Below are 21,148 nucleotides of genomic sequence, written 5' to 3' on the forward strand. Positions count from 1 at the left end.
CTAAGATATGTGCTGCTGCTTTAGTTTTAGTGAGTTGAGTCAGCCAGTCTAAGGAGTATTTATTGCTTATTTCTGTGACTGTGCATGAAGCACTTGTGCTGTTGTGTTGTTTCATTGTCAATCTCTTCATCTATTAACTGAATTGGAAGCATACATTTCAATCTAAACCTTCAGTACGTAGAAGCGGGCAGGACTTTACATTGCCCCTTGGGGATAAATAAAGTCTCTTTGACTTTGACTGAAGCTCCTCATCAGATTTGGTGATACATGGACTGTTGAAACAGTTGAAAGCATATATGATGCTGGCTTGAACTTTGTCTATGTGCTGCAACTGAAGCACCGCTCGTTCTGGCCAGCAGATGGTGCAGCTTGGACTGCAGGTATGAAACTGCTGATGATGTGGCTCTGCTGTTGTCGGCCTGCCTTCACTGACATAATGTGCCGCTTTTTCCATTTAGTGATGCTATGTTTATTAAATGTACTCTTTCCAGATCCTATCTCCTCAATCCAGGATTTAACCAAATGGTCAAAACTGATCAATGTCTGTAACTACCATGCCATTCTGAGTTTAACCTTTTCCAAGCATAACCTGGAAACTGGGCATACTTACCGTCATAGAAATAGATACGACTGTGTTGACTATAAATTTGTTATTGACTGCTACCTGACCCTCCTCCTCCCTCACCTGAAATAAACTTACTACCTTCAGCTAGCCTGCTGGTAGCACGGTCCACTTCAGTGTTGACAGGCTATCACTCGTGAATTGGAGGTGCTTTTACAGAGCAGGTTACTGCTCAGGACCACAGACTAGTGACAAAGCAAGAGATGGATTTATTTTAAAGGTAAATAGTTAGAAGTAATACTCTGGCCTTTTTCCAGATCGGACTCAGCCTTCCGATGGGGCTGGCGGGAGCGTGACTGCACATGCAAATCAGTCATTTTGCGTCGATCAGTGAGTGTATTACTTTATTTAACAGTTATCTATGTGTCTCGCTGTCTTTTATACTTGAATACATCAAAAATACGATTAAAAAAACTGGTTATCAAAAAGACAGTGTTGGTGGTTTTTGTTCTGCTAAAACATCTTTTAGGTCTTTCTCTACGCAGGAAAAACACTGCACTGCTGTTTAATTGGAAATAATTGCAAAAATGCTGAATACTGAATCTCACAGTCTGCTCCACTGACAAATGGTTCCCATTAATGTGCAGTGTACATTTGCTTATTATCAGCTAATACTGTTTTCTTACTCATATTAACAGAGGTTGACTGATTTGGAGTCTACATATATTCTCAGAGAGATAATTTAAAAGTCAAATAAATACTAGTGGAGTACGTGATGTAATATAACACCACTAAACTACATTCAAATGCATGCTGCGCTTAATAGATTTGTGGTGTTTGCAAACTAAACCTTTTCCTTGTTAAATACAGAGTTAGGCCCCGGTCACACAGGCCTAGAGGTGGGTCAGCCTTTTCACTACCGAGGATCCCAACCCCAAATGTGGATGACAAATCCTCCAATACCTCTGAGATGGTGACATCAGAGAAGAGGGGGAGGGAGGATGGAGCAGTGAAACAAAAATAAATGGACATTAATTAATAGATGCATCATTTGAAGTAGAGTGTTTGGAGTGCAGCCCAGCTCCTGAAATTCAGATAAATGATCTGCAGTGAAAAATGTCGGTTTTGCTTTGTTACTTTTACAGTGAAGTTCTACATGCTCTGTTTCTGTCATGTGTCAAACATCTTCAAGTTCCAATACAGCTTGAAGAGTAAAAGGTGAGTCCGGTCTGCATCTTTCATGCAAACTACAAGTTAACACCGTAGTCTTATAACAACCAAAGCAATCAGATGAGGGATTTTATTTCACCTTGTCACAGCCAGCAACCACTTAACAAAAGGTTGCCAGGGGGATGCTGGCTGGTCTCTAGGCCTCTAAGGCAGTGAGCTCATTCACTATGAACCTGATATTAAATAGTGAAATTCTGCTTTCACTATTTAAGCAGTGGAGCTCCTGCCAGGGGAGCTTTTGCTGCTGTTTGTGGATTTGAATTCAGAACCTGACACACAACAGAGATCTGCTTGTTTTTCTGTTCACATTACTTCAAAAAAGGCTTTTTATAAAGTGCGCTCGAAGGGAAACTCCAGAGCTTTTACACATCAAAGTCTGTTTACAGGTAACAAGGAGTACTACTGCATGTGTGGAAAAACTTTGTAAAAAGTCATTTGAGGTCCCAGAGGGAGTTGCGTGAAGTCTGACAAATGTCCTCAGGTGATGCCACTGGAGAAGGAAAAGCAAAAAAATATGGCTGCATTGTGGGTAATGTAGTCACCAAGTTTTGACAAGAAGAAGAATGCATGGAAATGCAAATAAAGATCTTTTTAACTGGATAGGGAATCTGCTAATAATACCAGTGTGAGCGGGGATGTTATTTTCAGCCCACTTACAGCTATTGTGTGTAAAGCAGGCTCAGATCAGCAGAGGCTCGATCTCAATGGGACAGATGTGCAGTGAGCAGGTAGTCAGACTGTTAAGGTCCTTTTCAGAACGTATTACTCCTCACAAGTCCTTCACCACAGAGTGCCGCTCGGCATGAAATCACAGCTGCTCGCTGAGGTTTAGAAACAAATAAACAGGTGAACTGTGGGTTGCTTATGAGAGACAGCATCTGTCACCATGGATACCAACAGCTGTCCTGATTGTTCAGCGGTGAGGTAATGCAACTATTCTCTGGTTTACTCTACAGACTATACATAACCCTTCCACTTATACTAAGTCCATGGCCGTTTCTCAATTCTCAAGTACGCGAGTACGTACTCGCGTTCTCGGCGAGTATGTACTGGCCGAGAACGCACGGGAGTACGGACTCGCCGAGAACGCGAGCACGGACTCGCGATTTGTACAATTGGAACACCAGCGTACGTGATGATGTCACAGGTCCGGAGTTTCTACTGCCGTCCCCTCTTAATTTAACTGTGAGTAACATGTTATGAAGCTCAACTTTAATCACAGCCAAACCGGTTTACTCAGGGACAAATAAAACACTGAAATAAACCAAACATTAACATTTAGAAGTGATCTAAGTGACTTATATATCATTTTTAACCTCAGTAGTGAAACCTCTATTAATAAAAATAGTGTACATGTACATACGTGTACATACCTTAATAAAAACAAGCAGGTGAGATGTTAGAAGGCTTTTATTTTTATTTTAGTGGACATTTAATACAATAGACAGCTGCTGGGGTTTCTTTAACCTGAGTAGCGAAAAGACCGCGGGCGGGGGGGGGTTTGAAAACGATGTGCCGGGAGTCCGCTGTTCTGGACGAAATGCATTCTGGGATATTTAGCTGTACCAAGTCCACACCGATGCATGCTCGATAAAACGGGCAGAGCGAGAACACATCCGGGACTTTTTCGCGTTCTCGGCTTGATGTGTACTTCGAATTGGAACAGTACTTGGTCTCCGACTGATGACGTATCACGAGTACACGAGAACGCAAGTACGCACAAGTACGCATATTGAGAAACGCCCAGTGTGTACCTGGTTGACTCCTCCCACTACCAGGAGGCGGTCTCTGATGACGATAGAAGAAGCGGAACATCTGGGGAAGTTCATTGGAGCTAACCTTTCCCACTTCTTCTTCTGAGGATGAAAGGCCTCCACAGTGTCTAGTGCTGAAGGCTCATGACCTAAAGAATGGAGAAGAACAGCTCAGCTAATAATCTCTATGCTTTATTCTAGTCCTCTATACATCCAGTTTACAAACCTAAGACTAAAATGTATTTAGTCTGCAACCCACGTCTATCCCAACATGTCCTTTCATTGTGTTTCTGACTGAATGTCTTATCTGTGTCACTGATGGCTGCTCTGTACTGTGTTGGGATCTTCTTACTGCTGTCCTGGTATTTGGCTTTTCATGTATGCATGTGGAAGGGCATGGAGGTCCCACAAGAGAGCCATGCCAGTATAAATTACAGTATACATTACTGCAAATGGAGATAATAATCTTCTCTTGATTGTTACAATAAAAAGTATCAAATGTTTGAACTTGCTTGTGAGACCTTGTTATATTTGTTGGTGTGCAGGAGATTTCTCAGGGGGAAGCTCATGTTTACAGAGAAGTTTCAGGATTTTGCTTAGTTAACAAAACTGCCACTGATAATTTATTCAGACTATCTAAAGCCCAGCAATCCAAAGTGTTCAGGCAGTAAAAAGTGATTACAAATCATCAAGTCCTTGTGTGTAGGTTTTTCAATCAAGCTGATCAGCAGAAATTAGTTTGCAGTTCATCTCTCTTACCAAGTCCTCCTGCGACCACCATCCTTCCACGCAGGAAGGCAGCAGCAAAGTCAGCTCTCTTTGTTTTCATCGCCACTGTCTCCTCTGACTTCAGCCAGGTGCCTGAAAAAAGGGAAAGGATAACAAGCGACAGCTGGGGTGAGCATGTTTGTGTGTGTGCACAAGCTCATAAAGTAGATGAGGTGAAGTCTGGTGGCACCGTAATCCACCTTCAGCGAGATAGGATGCTGCTGAGTTTTCAGAGGATGACCTACCCAAACAGGTCACCCACAAGGCAGCTGCAGCCAGGACAAGGATCGCACACACACAGGCAACAAGGACAGAAAAAGGTTATAACGAATTCAAAGTACAGGGAGGGAGAAAAGGAGGGTCAAAATAATGTTGGGAGGGAATCTAGTTGAATGTGTGTTAGGACACTGAAAAAGTCAAAAAGAAAAAACATTTATCATTTGGGCTGACGCTGCCGGAGACATTGTCTCAGATTTTGAGAATACTCCTTTAGGGAACCACATGCAGTAATTCAAAGCTCCAACATCCACTCGACAGCAACCTGGCAAACCAGCAGGTATCATCATATTTCAGAGTTGGTAAGGTACTTTGCCAAGCTTTCAAGTTGCTGGGAGACTTTGTTCTGCTTCAGTCCTCAATGCATCTAGGAGGCCTTATCAGGCTGTAGCTCAGGAGGTTGGTGGAGCAGGTCATCTGCTGATTGGAACATTGGTGGGTCCATCCCTAGCTCCCTGCCTGTATGCCAAATATCCTTGGGCAAGATACTAACCCCAAGTTGCTCTCCAATGCTTCCATTGGAGTATGAATGTTAGTTGGAAAGCACTGAAAACAGTGATATGGCATGCAGTATAAAACGCTTTGAGTGCTCCAGGAGAGTAGAAAAGCGCTATATAAGAATCAGTCCATTTACCATCTACACATATATTTTTAATTGTGGTTGGTATGGTCTGAATGTATACCAACCATTTCGACCATTTAACCAGATCCTTTTTAAATTTAACACTTATTACTTATGTAACAAAATTACATGTAATCAAATGACTTAAAGTCAGCATTTTGGACAGACACATTTTTTTGATTGTGTCAATAACACCACTGCATTCAAAACTGAAGCCTCACTGCTGGGAATTGAACGCAGGTGCAGGGTTAATTGAGCGCTAATTCTTATCCACCATCAAACAGCTATTGGCAGCTTTAATCCTAAAATATTGGTAACAACATTAAAATCATCAGACAGGTCACAGGTGGGAAAGACTTTATAATTTAATCTCCTTAATCACCAAAACTTAAGACGGACAGTGTTTTCTTCAGTGCTGCCCGATGTGGTTGGCACGTGGAAGTGACTTCTGAGGCACTCACGATGATAAAATGTGTAGTTGATAGTAACAGGAAATGGAAATTCAGCCATGAAAACAATGTTTCTCTTTCCCCGACAGATTCTGCAAAAACTTCTCATTTTACTTTCAGGCTTTGTTGCTGCCAAGCTTTGTTTATCTGAAGAAAACCCAGACAGGAGAAAACAGTGACAGAGGAAGACAGATAACTTCATTAGGGAGTGAAGGAAAGCGAGGGAGAATTAAAAAGATAGAGACAGAACAGGAGAGAAAAGGAATGTCTTACACTTTATCTTTGTCTATCTCACCTTTCTTCTCTCTCTGCTTTTTCTTTGCACTTGTTTTTTCCCATTCTCCTTCTTTACCTTCTCTTCCGCATTGCCTTGTTCCTACCATTTTTCTTTCTCCTTTCTCTCTCTCTCCCTTTCTTCCTACTCAATCTTTTTAAGAGGTAGAGACAAGGTCGAGAGCGACAAACAGAGGTAGAGAATGAAAACGAGATAAGAAGCCAGATGGTGAGTCTTGCTGTGTGTTGCAGCAGTGTGTAATGAAGAGCCGTGCTTCTCTTTCCAGCCTGGTTAAGTTAAACTAAAGGGAACAGAGCAGAGATCACAGCTGGCCGTCCACTCTGTTCTGTTTTCTCCACAGCAAAAAAATCATGTCTTGGTGTTGAACATCATCTGTGCAATTCAAAAAATCCCAGAAGTTATTTATAGTCAGGAATCAGGTTAGACCACCAAAACATGGTTGTAATGTTGAATAATGTGATGCATAATAAGCAGACAAGCAATGTTACTTTAGCTTCTTTATGTCGCTTATTATCAAATTGCTTGTTAAAAAATGTTCAGACACAATCACAGCTTTAAGGCTGTATGTGAGTCATTTCATAACACAAATGTCCAACAGACTTGGATCAGATGTTAATGGAGCTTTAGTGTTCCAGCTCTACAGTACAAAGTCAGTGCAAATTTCAATAGTGTAACTGTGCTTTCTTGCTGAAACCATTGATACTCAGGTACTAATCACGACTAAAAACAGCTACTGGATTAAATACTTATTTGCAACAGTATTGATATCAAGAGTGGCGCCTCTGCCTCCTCCAGCTGACATACAAACACATAAACAGTAGCCAGCAATTACTGACAGTCACACTAGCAATCTATTATCAAAGTAGTACGATTAATAGACAGTGCTCATTAAACAGGATAATACAGTTATATGTGTCTACAGTGTTATGTTTCTCTTTAAGTACCAGATTGAGGCAGGAAAAACTCTCCCAGCCACTAACGACAGCCTTACCAACTCTATTTGATCAGCAATGAGACATGATGAGCACGGGACAACCTCTGACAACCTCACAATATTGTTTTTTCAGGTTGTTGTTATTTTATTTTATTCTTTTGGGCTGTACTTATGTTACTGTATTTTTTGGCACTATGTCAGACAACTTAAGTACAGTCCTGTGACTGACATTCTTGTTATTGGTGGTTTGGCTGTATTCAGGAGGTCGAGCAGGTCATCCAGTGATTGGAAAGTTGGTGGTTTGATTCCTGGCTGCTCTGTGGCTGCATGCCAGAGAATCCTCAGGCAAGAAACTAACCCAAAGTTGCTCTTCGATCATTGAAGTGTGAACGTTAGATCGACAACACTTAGGCATAAAAAAAGTGCTTGTATGAACGGATGAACGAGGCATGGTGTAAAAAGTGCTTTGAGTCCTCCATGAAAGTAGAAAAATGCCATATAATATCCAGACCAGTTACTATTTTTATCTTTGTATTAAGAAAAAAACATTCTTCCCCTGTGGTGTCAAAATGGCATCAAGTAGTCTTCTAAGTGTCGGTACTGGGTTTGATATTCTAGTACTGTACCAACCCTACCAGTGCAAAGACATCTGAAGCAGATTATTTCCTGCTGTTTGCTGCATGTGAGAAAGGACAGTTGTGGAAAATATCCTGACCTGATTCACCAGAAATAGTCCAAAGCAATATCTAAAAACTGCTTGATTTTTGCATTGTGAAAGATACTGGATGTATGCTCTGAATCATCAACATTTAAGCTGCAGCAACAGAATCTTTTGATTAAACTAAACCTTAAGAAGTCCAGTAATACTGGGTCATTTTTGTAGGATGTATTTTGAAATATTATATAACAAAAGTGCTGTATGACAGCAAAACAATCTCATGTAGTGATATGTAAATCTTCTTTACAAAACTTGGGCTCATTTCAATTAATGGCCAAATGAAAAGAAAACGAGCCACTACAGAGCACAGTGCATTTCCCGTGTCTGCTTTTTATTTTTAGCGGTTGGATTAAAATATCTCTCGTCACTGCACTACATCGTCTGTTAAAGACTTCATTACAAAAGGGCAGTTCTATAACCTCGTCTTTGATGTTTTCTTCTATATTTGTATTCATAAAAACAGGCATCAATCTAGAAAGAATTCAGACAGTAATAGCTGATTTTCAAAGAGTGCTTACAGTGGTGCAGGCTGGGTTTTTGTCTTTAAATTACAGCTGTGTCAACACATCCGTCTACAGACTTGTGGTTCGATCCTTTGAGACTGAGCTGCAACTGCAGGCCTCGTTCCTATTTGCTTTGGAGGGATTACACAAGTCTTCACGCCAAGATTTTCTTTGTAGGATGTGGGGAAAACACCAGCATGCATTATTCTCCTCTGGTGGGAGACTGCAGAGGAGAATAAAGAGGCGAGAACGAGAGAGAAAACACAGAGAGAGGATTTCAGATAGAGAGAGAGCGAGACAATGGAATGAAGGAGATGAAGCGATTCTCTGAAGACTGGGCTTTGTAGTCTGTGTGGTGGTAATTTCGTCTGTGGCTCTCCTCTGTAATTGTCCCTCATGATTAAAACTAGAAAGGGATGGTGATTGGTTCTCGCCTTTGATAGATTGCGTGTGTCACGTGTGAAATCTTACAGACTGCTGACCGCAGAGATGATCCTTTTGGACAGAATGTATCTCACTATGATGTTCTGTCATTTCTAATAATTACAAGCTGGTCTAAGAAGGCAGTCCACTTTTGCTCTATTCTCATTTCTGCTTCATTCCATCTGCTTTGTTATGTTTTAGTCCCTTCTTTTTTTAAATTATCTCAAGCGGGACATAAATCACATTCACAACATGGGAGTTCGTTTGTTATAAGTAGGTCTCGGGGGGACTGCATCATTTGTGGTTATTGTTCATGTTGCCTGAGCTGTACGAGCTTTAGCAGAACAAAGGAAAGTGCTGCTTTGTTAGATGCAGTAAAAGCAGCAGAATTCATTATTCCAGCTGAAGGTTTGTAACAGAAAAGCAACTGAATTTGAAATTTTCAATCACACTGAAACACCAGCTGAGGTTTATCTGTAGCTCACAGCTTTTGTGCTTACTGAAGATTTAAACTTTTACCATTGGTGAAGACTCAAGCACAAATCTCGACTTATTATTTGGTTAATTTAGGAAGAATCAAGAGGTTTATTGTCATGTACGCCGCACAGCAGTGGTGCTTAGCAATGACATTTTTACTTTATGAGTTCCCCACACACAAATAAATGAAAATAAATAACTAAACTAAACAAAAAATAAAATTCAATACAAAGTACACACAAGCCTAGAGTGTAGTCAGAATATAAATTGCAATTAGTATGCAAACTACTTTAATTCAAAGACATTCAGAATGTTTTAGCGTTGTTATATAAACTGTATTATTTAATAACATTTTATAAGTGACAGTAGGAATCAAACAAACATAGAAAAAGGTGTAGGCCACACCTACTACTACTAGAAATATTAATCTCATTTCAGTGCTCTTTTTATGTCCTCTTTTCTGTCTCCTTCCACCGTCTCTCCTCACCGTTCTTCTGGCCCATGGCAGATGGCTGAGCCTCCCTGACCTTGGTTCAGTTCCTTTTAAATGAGAGTTCTTCCTCCCCACCATTGCCAAGTGAACAGTCACCTTACAAAGTTGTTGTCAACTGATGTGATATAAATAAAGCTGAAGCTGAAAAGCTGATTGGATGGTTCATATGCAGGCTGAGAAGCCCACAGATGTTGTTTTTCCACCCAAAGTAACTCTTTCCCTTCAGGTTTTTGTATGTCTGCATTTCTACTGCAGTGAAGATCCGTAAAGATTAGACAAATTAGTCAACTGACGTAGTGACAGCTGTGTTTACTAGCAGGATTATAAAAACATAACAACCACATTAAATCTCGGCTGTCTGCATCTCTCTTTCTGTTCTCCGATTTCATCACTTTGTTTTTGTTAACATCACTCTCTCTCTCTGTTCACTTTCTAGCTTGCTTAACCACTGCCACTCATCTCTCTCTTTTATTTTCACTCACTCGCTTTCTCTAAAGCTAAATCTCTCGGGATTTCACCAAAGTCACATTAAGCAAAAAAACAAAAAAGATGACTTGAGTCATCCAGCACAACAACACTATTGATTTACCACCGGGCAACAAACTGTTTTGAAAGCTCAGTCGCTGCTAACCAGCTAGTTCTACATTGTCCAAAGTAGGGAGACATGAGATTCAGGTTGGTACTGTTAATGTTCCTTGTGTTGAACTGATGTCATTCTTTTCCTTTGGAGAGCCACTGTTAATAGGGGACCAACGCTGGTGCTCAATGGGAATGCACAGCAGGAGAAGCACTACTACAACCTGCTGCAGTTCTAGATTGTAACGTTGGGGTCCATCTATAGTATGGAGAATGTACTGGAGAGGCATCTGCTCATCATTCTGTTACATACTGTAAAAATGTATTGCTTATTAATAGGTTTTAAAAAGCATGTTAGCCTCACTGGGTTGCACAGTGGTTAAGACTGTTGCCTGACAGCAAGAGACCCTAAAGGCAAAATGGGGTCCAGGTTTGTATTAGAAGTGTGTAGCTGATGACAGGAGGGTGGCTGGAATTCTTTGGGAAATTGTTGTGTTTCTGTAAGGTATCTGGAGTTTTTTTAATTGCATCTTGGAATGGATGTTTAACCAATCATCCTCAAGAGTTAGTCTCAGAGTTTGTCACCTTTAGTTTAGCGTATCTTTGCACAAATCATTTATTTGAACAATTCTGTTTCATAGAGCTGCTGTTAAACGATCTCCGATACCTCGCCATCATCAGCTGCACCTCACCTCAGCGCATCTCTGCTGAAGTTCAAACACCAGCAGTTCTGCAGCCAAGTATGACCTCACAAGCAGGGATTGTAAGAATGCTACATAAACTTAAGTTAGAGGATATTTTTCAAGTTGAATTCCATGAAAAATTGCTCCAGTAGCTCCAGGACCCTTACAAAATATTTAAACAGCTTTTTGTCCAGTTTCTAAGACATGAGCCTGGGCCTTTAACCTTAACAACACTGTTAAAGTGAGATGAATGGAATTTTCTTTGTGTGGTGCACGGCACTGAAATCAACTACTTTGGAAACTAAACAAAAAAACATGAAAAAACCTAAACTTCGAAAAATAAACTGTCCATATCAGGAGTTACCACTTGAAGAAAGTGGGAAAAATATTTCCTGAGTAATTTGGGTGCAAAATTACTCAGGCAGCATGGTTGCCTCACAGCAAGAAGGTCCTGAGTTCAACTCCACCATCAGGATGGGGTCTTTCTGTGTGGAGTTTGCATGTTCTCCCCATATTTGCATGGATTCTCTCCGGGTGTTCCGGCTTCCTCCCACAGTCCAAAGACATGCAGTTAGTGGGGTTAGGTTAATTGGAAACTCTAAATTGCCCATAGGTGTGAATGTGAGTGCAAATGGTTGTCTGTGTCTATGTGTCAGACTGGTGACCTGTCCAGGGTGTACCCTCCCTCTCGCCCCAAGACAGCTGGGATAGGCTCCAGCCACCCCCGCGACCCTGAAAAGGATAAGCGGAAGAGAATGCATGGGTGGAATTTGGGTGAACTGACACCTTAAATATTTTTTCTAAGACCAAAATGTGTCATTTTCAGGCAATTTTCTTGCCACAGCTTCGTTCTTTGCATTTCCTTTGTACTTGTTGCGTCTTGCCCACATTGCGACATCCGCTAACAGGCGTGTGTCTTAATACCGGCAATATGAAATGGAACAGTAATACAATATCACTGTGTGACAGCAGATTGCATGGTGTGTGTGCATGTGTGGAGAGATACTGCTGCAGATGGATAATAAAGCAATCTGTTTCTGGATCTTGTAATTTAAAGTGCTTCTCATCCCCAACCCTCCCTCAGCAGCTCATCTCCCATCTCATCTCCACCAAAATTAGATTGGAGAAACGGGGTATGGCTGTATGTGTGTGTGTGTGTGTGTGTGTGTGCGCGTGCACGCATGTCTGCCTGTATCAGTATCAAGCGTTTGTGTGTGTTGGAAGTTATTTTATTTTCATCTTTCCTCCTCTATCTGTCACACATAAGGCAAACTTTCTCCCCATTATCATACATTAACATTATCAAGCCCATGTTCTGCTTTATTTGGCTTTCATTCGACCGATCCCAAAGTGTGACCACTTTTCCAGCTGTCTAAAATGACTTATTGATTTTTCTTCTCCCTTTTCTCCTTCCGGTCTCTTCTCAATTTGTTCACCAGTTACTCTGGGGTGCCTTTGCTGGATAGAGGGATAAGTCATGTCACTGTGTTTAGGGACACGGAGTGTGCACAGAATTAAGCAAGGAAAGAAACCAGCTATCTGCACGGTGAGGTTGATGTTAATCACTGCTTTGTAAGAGAGCAGGGTCTAATTGAAGAGGGACGCAATTGTAAAAACGAGATAATGATTTTTATTTTTGGGTAGAAGACTTGATGAAACCTCTGAGTGCTATGAAAACATCCCTCATGTATCAAGGTGAAGTCAAGCGGTGCTCAGTCCTCCAGTCTTCATTCTGCTCTGTAGGAATTAGCATTTCTTTCTTTTTTGAAAAGTAAAATAAAGACAGGAAATGAGAGTAGAAGGATGGATGGAAGGTAATGTTTGAACGCATTACTTTAATCCCATTACATTTTTCAGTAATGCAGTAATGTAACAAGTTACCGTATTGAAGTAACTGAATTACATTACAGCTACCATTATTTTAATTGTGACACAGAGGTCCTCCAGAAATTAGCTGCAATCAGCTGATTTCAGTTTGTGTGCAGGGAGGACAAACAGCATGATAACACAAAGCTAACAAAGATCCCAGAAGAATGTTAAAGCTGAGCGTATACTAAATTGAGCCTAGGAGCCGGAACCTTCAAAGTCTGTGTGTTCTGCCTTCAACGGCTTTCAATGGCTTTCTGTAGACACTATAAAATATCCTATGTGTCCTCATTAGGATAGGGATTTGTGCTAGCTTTTGGGACTGTAGCGTTGGGTTTATATTATTAACTCTTCATTATATGAGACTGCATTGCAGAGCATGTTATGGAGTAATGTGGAAATAATGTAAAGTGAGTAGTGTAATGAATTACTTTAATAGACAGGTACAGCCAATCAGAGGTCAGCCGCCTGACTGTTAGTTGTCAGCTAGCAGTCAGCCACTGGGAGTCTGTCCTCTTATCTACTTTCCACTTTAAATACGTCATTTCACTCAGTTGCAGAGTGTCACCAAGAGATGGCGCTTTCTTCTTCAAAAAGATTTTGACTAGAATAGTTAGCTATAGATGATTTACTCAGTATAATTCTAGAATCTTTACCTAATATATATATAAAGCGCATTAAGGCCACTGTTTTGATTTGGAGCGATATAAATAAAACTGAATTGAATTTCATATTCTTTTGCTAGGTTTTGTTGTAAACCTCTTCACCGATTAAAATATAAAAACTTTGATTCAAGTTTTGAAAATGTAAAATAAATGGATAAAATCATCATTTGCAGATCATCAAAACTATTTCCAGTAAACAGTTCTTCATTCATCCATTTCAATCTAATCTAATAAACAGGTTAATAAATTCTGAGACGGGCTTTATGAAGGTGTTTCTTTGGACATTGGCTGCTTTGTAAAGGATTTTCAGTCCCGTCCTTGTATCTTAAATGTTTTTTTCAAGCTCTGTTTTAACCAACCATACAAATTAAAGTGTATTCAACCAGCGTTATCGTGATAGATATGCATAGGACAGCTTTTTGGGCAGAGTTTGAGTGAGCAAATAGAAACAACCTCATGGTGCCTTTGCGAAAACAGGACTACCAAAAAATGCCATCCATACTACTATGTGAATTCTATAAATTTATGGTTTTCCTACTTGATATTCAGTTTTTGTTGTTTCAGCTGAAACCGTCAATTTCTTTCAAGGAGGAGATTACACGCTCTCACAGTTACCACAAGATAAAAGAAAAAGAATGATATTCTTTTCAGCTGTGCGCTGAAAAAGGTTTCTCTGACTGAGCGACCTAAATAAACTAACCAGGCATGCTCTGGTTTGTCAGATCATTGCACCAAGTAAAAATTACTTCTATATATTTTTAAGTTACACTCTGTTAGAAATTCAAAATGATGTCACAAAGTTTGCAGATGTATTACCACAGTTTTAGTACATACTCCGGACTGTATACTTTTAAAAACAGGATTTTAACAAAAATGTGAAAATCAAAAATCTTTTGTGATTAATTTTATTAAAGGACAAAACACATCAATGGCATTCACTAAGAAAGTTTCACAGACAGGCAGAGATGGGTCTTGCTGCTTGTCTGTAGAAGGCTATTTGATCATTAAGAGGTGCCAATAATTCCAGTGCAAGAAGAGCGGCAGCTGAACAACAAGCAGTATAATAAGAAAAACAACAATCTCTCATTTAAAGTTTGTATAAAAAGTTTGTGAACATAGACTGAAAACGATGTAACTTTCTGTCAGTGATTCCTGGAATACCGCTTACATGTGTTAAAATCACGGCTGGCACAGAGAGGGTTATTTGGTCTGGAGGTTGTTGTCCTTCTGTGGGGAGAGCTGTTTGACTGATCACCTAACGTGTGACAAAGGAATCCACTGTGACGCTAACGATGGTCTGCACTCTCTTACCTGTCTGTAAAAGTTGGTTTGGGCATTAAAATCACTGCAGCGACTTATGAGAGATGTGCAGAGCACGAAAGGAGAGTTAAGAAAAAATCCAAAGAAATTATATAGAAACTGTATATAAAAGGATCAGCTGTGGAGTTTTTCCACCTATAACTAAATAAATAAATAAATACTGCAGGTTGGATCTATTTGCTGGACATATACTCGTTGTTGGATTTGAAGTGTCCCTTTCACAGCGCAGTATTTTTGAACCAGAGCATGCAGGCATTACTGCATGCGTTTAAATTTCGATTTCGCATTTTATATAAGTACATTTGCAGTGCAATGAAATCATTGTTTTATGCTTTCATGTTCAAAAACACAAGCCATCAATAATCACAGAATGCAAGAAACGACAGTGTGAAGATGAGAGTGCACGCAGGGTCATGTAAATAGAGACGAGTGTGGTCAAAAATATGAATTATGACACGTTTATATTTTCCAAGAGGAGAGGGACCGTCCGGCTTTTCCGGCTCTGTTCAAAAGTCCAGCAGATACTCTCCTCAGGTCACTGACATTCACAGACTGATGTTACTTTTGTGTGTGATATATATAAGTCTGGTGACAGTTTGGCAGTCAGAGTAACTGACGGAATAATTTATAGCATTGGGATAAAACAAAGCAAAAATGCCTGATTGACAGAACTTTATTTCTATACTTTGTGTTTTAATAGAACCACCACAATTTGTTAAGCTAAAAAAACGAAACTACAGTTTCAGCTCTAAAACAGTTGTGTTTTAGAGCTGTCCATGGTGCTGAAATTCAAATAGTTTGAGTGCAATAAAAGTTTATGAAGGAAAAATGTGTTATTTCACGCTCCTGCCTGGACTTTTACGTGCCTTGAAATTGATGTATGTCTGTGTGTGTGCGTGCGTGTGTGTGTTTGGGTCTTTTTTAGAACCAGAAATTGGAATGGCACTATACTTAGGGGGCCCAACAGTCACTTGTGGGGATCAAATACCAGTTCTCATGAATTTGAAGGCACTTTTGAGGCCTAAAATATGGTTTTAGGGTTAGGTTACAAATAGGTTAGGGTTAGGGTTAGGCATTCATTTCTGATGGTTAGGGTTAGGGTTAGGCTATGGAGCTGAGGAAAGCATTTTGTCAATTCTTTGTCCTCACTAAGACATGAAAATCTCTGCTGCATGTGGGGAGGACAGTAAAGAGTGGAGCAGATAAAGAGGAGATATTTTAAACACACACGAAAAGACTGGATGAGTTAGTAGAACTGTAGGTGTGAGCTAAAAGGGTAAAGACCGAAAATGTGTGACTTAACACTGTTTCAACTGTTCAGCTGATATCCATCCACTTATGCTAACTAATTACAGTTAAGGTAAATCATTAATTTTTTTGTGTGTTGCTCCTTCACCTGCACACTACTGAGTCTTTTAGCTTTTGAGCCCAATTGTGTGCAGTATGGAGGGTTGATAGCACTACCCTGGTGGGCGTACATTAACCTCTGGAGCCCTGGTGGCAATTCTATCAGTCAGTCAAAATAGCAGGATGACTGGACTATAGTGCAAATCGCCCAATCCTACTGTGTGTGTGTGTGTCTGTGTGTGTGTGTTTGTCTGAGACGCCAGATGCAGCTGACAGAACAGTAGTAAATGATGCTCTGGGATGACAACATATTGGTTTAAACATGACTATAGGAAGTAGCATGCTGGAAGTATTTCTTGGCAAACATTAGCCCGACACAGTGACTGCATGCAGGAGTCTTGCTGTCAAGCTGGAGTTAACAGATTTCTGATATAATGTTGTTCATTAAGAAATATTTCCCCCAGTCATAGTCATTTTGACATTAGGTTCAATCAAACGTGAGATTTCACACATTAAGCTGTCAAATGTTTTTAGGTTAGAATATTCTTTTATCCTTTCTATGCACGCATAAGGGAAATGATAACGGAGGGAATGAAGGGACTTGAGGACAGATTGGAATTGCTATTTCAACACTGAACTTTTCATCAGGCTCTCAGAAGGAAAGCAAATATGTATAATTTGCAGAATGTTGAATTATTCTTTCACAACCTGATAAGTTTTGGATACAGAGCTGCATGTAAAAGAGTATGACGCATACTTGCCTTTGAACGCCTCAGATCTGTTTCATGTTTTGCTCTCTGTTCAGCTCCTAACTGAAGTTGAGCCCCGCTTAAGTTTAGTGAAAGATTCAAACTTGAGCTGGTGTGTTCTGGATGTGCAGTTCGAACAGGATTATCTGTCCTGATATGCAATGAATCCTGATATGCATATGGCAAGAATTCTTTCTGCTTTTACTACATGTGAAAAACCAAATTAAAAACTAGCATACAGGTTAAAATCATTAAGCGCTGTACCTTGGTTGGTGTCAAAAATATTGACGTTCTTGGTGAACTTGGAGCTTTGGTGTCCCCCGCCCTGCCGCAGTCCTCCTAACAGGCACAGCCTACCAGCTGGGTCCCATATCACACCCCCATAGGAACGTTTGCATGGCATCATGGGTAGCGTAGTCCAAGATCGCGTCTCTGTGTCGTACACCTCAAAGGCCTTTAACGGTCGCTTACACTGACGGCCACCTTAAGAGTAAAAAAAAAGTTGTCTACTAGAGTGACAAATAAAGTGCAGACATACTAGCTATGCTTGTCTGTTAGTACCTGCCACATAGAGCTTATTGCCAAGCAGATGTGTGTTAGCATCGTAGCGTGGGGTCGGCATCGGAGGAAGTAGCGCCCACACGTCTTTTCGAAGGTCATACTGCTGCAGGATACTACGGGGAAGCAGGTCTGCACACATTCCCCCTAGAGCCAGAGCACGGCCATCTAGACACATGCACAGAGACAGGACATTTCAGACATTATATCACGATGATTACAAAAGTGAAGCTACACTTCTCCTCCGCATCCTAGCTGATGGAAACAACTTGTGGGCACTTCATGAAGTGCTAAAAAATCTGCTCATCCACAGGCAGACACGGATGAGAAGTTAGCTTGTGACAAGGCAAGAAAATCTGACAGACGAAGGACAGAAAGTACAGCAGTAGAATAAAAATGCAAGAGTCCACGTCTGGCACTTTGGCATGACACCCCAAGCATAAGAATCAAAAGCGAAGGCGAGTGTCGAAGCGTGAGAGAAAGCAGCATTAATCGTCAAAATGAAGAGGAAAAGCGCTGCAGGGAAGCAATCTGCATTTTTATTGTGTGTTTACTTTAGTCAAGTGTTTCTATAAAAAGCCACTTGACTTCAGATTCTAACCTCAATGCATCTACATTAGTGATAAGAGGGGAAGAAAGTTTGCAAAAACACTTTATATTCATTTGGGGAAAAGAATGTCTCATTACCACAAGTTCATTATTAAATATCCAGAAAATAACGATCCCACAAACGTCAATAAAAATGGCATCATTTAGTCAATGTGGTGGCTGACGCTCCATTCAGAAATACCAGATTTGTTTTAATTTGCTATTATTGATTATTTTGTCAGACGATCTGTCTCTTTTTCAGCTGCTCGGGATGAGCTGGGGGATGAAAGTGCGAGCAAAGGGCAGAGGATCGAAAAGTGGTCAGGGAGATAGAGGGAGCAGCACAATGGAGCCCATACACAGCCAATAAGTCTATGTGTATACAGCATCTATCTGCGTTCCCTCGGACACTGACAGATGCACCGGAGTCATAGAGAAGCTCCCTGAGAAGACCGCTCATACTAGCTGCAAAATGTAGGAATAAATCAGAGCCCCCCAAATATCGCTCCAATGACTTCAGACAGCAAAACAGAGTCGACTTTTTGGTAAAAATTAAAGTGTACCCAAGTGTTGATCTGAAGTTCACAGTGGAGAGCAGCTACTCTGATTATCTTCTTCACACTTTGCACACAGTTAATTCTTGATGGATGCATCTTGTTTGTTTTTATTGCTCTCATTTTTAGGCACATAAAATTAGCCAAAACTCTTTTATATCCTATGAAATTTCAGAGTTTGAACTACACATGGGCACAGAAAATGTTTGGTTTTAATTTTAATTAAAGTTATTCTCCACTGATGACAATAGATAACGTGAAAATTGGGAGATTAACAAGGTGACAGATAGCTATCGTTTAACTGAGCTCAGGGTGGCAATCATACATATGGACCTGGCATATGTGTGACTCACTCAACACCAGAAATAATACCAAGCAAGCACCACACATTGATGGAAATAGTTTTTCTGTCCTTTATTTACCCCAAATTACTCATTGAAAACTGGGTTGTTTAGTCTGAATAACGCTATAAATAACGGCCTACATTAGACATCAGTTTAGACCATACGTAACCCAAATACAGCCATAAAACAATCACCTCCAGCCAAAACCTATTCAAAAGATAACTTCCCAAAACTGTGACTGATTCCCATTCATGCACTTAGCAACTTTGATATGTTTCCTTGATTAGAGGCTGATGATGACCAGTGCACATTACAAAGGCTAAAATTGGGTTAAATTTGTCTTAAATGGAACGTTGAGTGGTTATTTTAGCCATTGTTTCAAAAATATAACTGTATCTTTCTTTGTTTTATTTAACATGATTAATTTTTTGCCCACATGCTAATGCATTCATATTTTCTGTGACTGTGAAACAGCTGTGATCAGACAGCCACATGTGAGTGATGTTTCTCACGGGTTTGTGTTTCACTATATGTTTCAGGGAGAGCGTATTTGTACTGAGCTGAGCCTCTGGACATCCATCATCCAAACACTGATGATATTCATTCAGACCTGCAGTCGACTTAAAATTACCAGTTAACCTAACGTGCATATCTTTGGACATGCATGTGCGAGGAAGCCATAGTACCCGCAGAGAACTCGTGCAAACTGTGAAGCCCCAGCAGGCTTTGCTGTTAAGCAAAAGTTCTAATTACTGTGGTGTCCAGCCTGTGGGTAATAAAACTGTACCCACGTGCTACCGGAGTCAGATTTGAGTAGTCTGCAGAGTTTCTGGAGGTGTCAATGTGAGTGTGAATGGTTATCTGTCTCCCTCTGTGTACACTCTGAAGGAACAGTCTCATGTCCCCCTGGGATTAGCTGGGCTGAAACCCTCCAGCTATCACGAATGTCTTAAACAAACACAGCTGAAAGCAAGACAAATGAGCAGCCCGCTGATCAATGAGGTCCATCAGCAATTTGACCTATTAATGTATGTTTATATACAAGCTGTCAGAAAAAGTTTTAAATGGCTCTTTGGCACACACACACTTATATACCCCAACTAAGGATGAGGAGTATGTCTATGTCTGTAACAGATCTTATTAATGTTCCCTACTTCACTGTTAATGCTCACTACTTGTTTTTTTCTTTATTTCTTTTACAGTGTAGGGATATACTAAGAAGATCAAAAGAGAATACAGAACAGTGAAAGCAGAGAGAAGAGTAAACAAACCTAAAAGCTATTTTATATATTTCAGATTCTTCAAAGCAGACGACTTTTGCTTTGAAAACATCTTTGCACACTCTTCAGTCTCATGAGGTCATCATGTGGAGCCTTTCCAACAGTCTCCAAGTTTTCTACATATGCTGAGCACTTACTGGTTGCTTTTCCTTCACTCTGGACTCATTAAACATTCTGAAATGTGTCGTTAGGGTTTCGAACACTTGTTTGTGGCAGCCAGGTGAGCTAAAGCTGCTGTTCATCACTATCCTACCTGTCCAAATGGCCCTGAGAGTATTTTGGTGATGATGTTTTGGTTATTGAAATGTTAAACCACATTGCAACCTGGAATGCTGAATAAATCACCAGATGTGTCACCAGTAAAGGGCTATTTGCTGTACAATAACACTACCTAAGCAGAACACAACACATGAACACAGAAACATTAAGAAGCTTCCAGGAGTTACTGTTAGCTTATCTGTCTAATGGTAGATCCGTAAGATAGCTTACCTGTTAACTGAAAACTATTAGGTGATAACCTGATGAAACTGGTAAACATAAGGCCAGCTAGGGCTAAACTGTCATCAAAGCTAACAGTGGCCACTTTGAAAAACAGCAGCTAATCAAAAATATAATGTACGCTTTTACTTTCAGTATTTGGTTTGACTCTTTGTGCAGCAAAAGTTACAACTAAATTTTTCCAAGAACGCAGTGTGGCCTGGCAGCTTGGAGGAAATTTAAATGTGTTAAATGTGTTCTGAATTCTGTGTTCAGAACACATTTAACTCCAGGATGGTGTTTGGTGGTATTCTTCACATGTCTGCTCTGCAGCTGAAATCAACAACACTTACAGATTTTCTGAGTGGGATGGTTTAGTATTCAAATGGCATCATTGTGTTATTACAGTTCTACAATATCAACAATTTCCATGGAGTGTACATATTCTCACAAAGAGATATAACAGTACAATCCCAACGTATGAATCTTGATTTTTTTTTAATTGTTTGTTGTTTTTCCCTCAAAACTGCTGATTTCATTTCATTTCACAATCAGTCCTGATCAATAATACAACCTCTACTGCCAGTATGTAGTCACAACGTAGCTATGAGATGTTTACCAGCCACCATTAAACAGA

General features: G+C 40.3%; 1 protein-coding gene across 6 annotated transcripts in view; it reads right to left on the reverse strand.

The window, feature by feature from the left end:
- klhdc8a (kelch domain containing 8A) overlaps window positions 1-21,148 on the reverse strand; it is an 81,180-nt gene that overhangs the window by 2,127 nt on the left and 57,905 nt on the right. For 5 of the 6 annotated variants that reach the window (XM_063473226.1, XM_063473225.1, XM_063473222.1 and 2 more), the window contains 4 exons: window positions 17,272-17,436; window positions 16,975-17,193; window positions 4,306-4,407; window positions 3,547-3,695 (listed from right to left, as the gene is read on the reverse strand). In XM_063473226.1, the coding sequence (XP_063329296.1) occupies window positions 3,547-3,695; window positions 4,306-4,407; window positions 16,975-17,193; window positions 17,272-17,436 (635 nt within the window). The remainder of the gene's footprint in view (window positions 1-3,546; window positions 3,696-4,305; window positions 4,408-16,974; window positions 17,194-17,271; window positions 17,437-21,148) is intronic. The other variant, XM_063473223.1, reaches the window with a different exon arrangement.

The sequence above is a fragment of the Pelmatolapia mariae genome, linkage group LG5, assembly GCF_036321145.2.
Source record: "Pelmatolapia mariae isolate MD_Pm_ZW linkage group LG5, Pm_UMD_F_2, whole genome shotgun sequence".
NCBI classification, from domain to species: domain Eukaryota; kingdom Metazoa; phylum Chordata; class Actinopteri; order Cichliformes; family Cichlidae; genus Pelmatolapia; species Pelmatolapia mariae.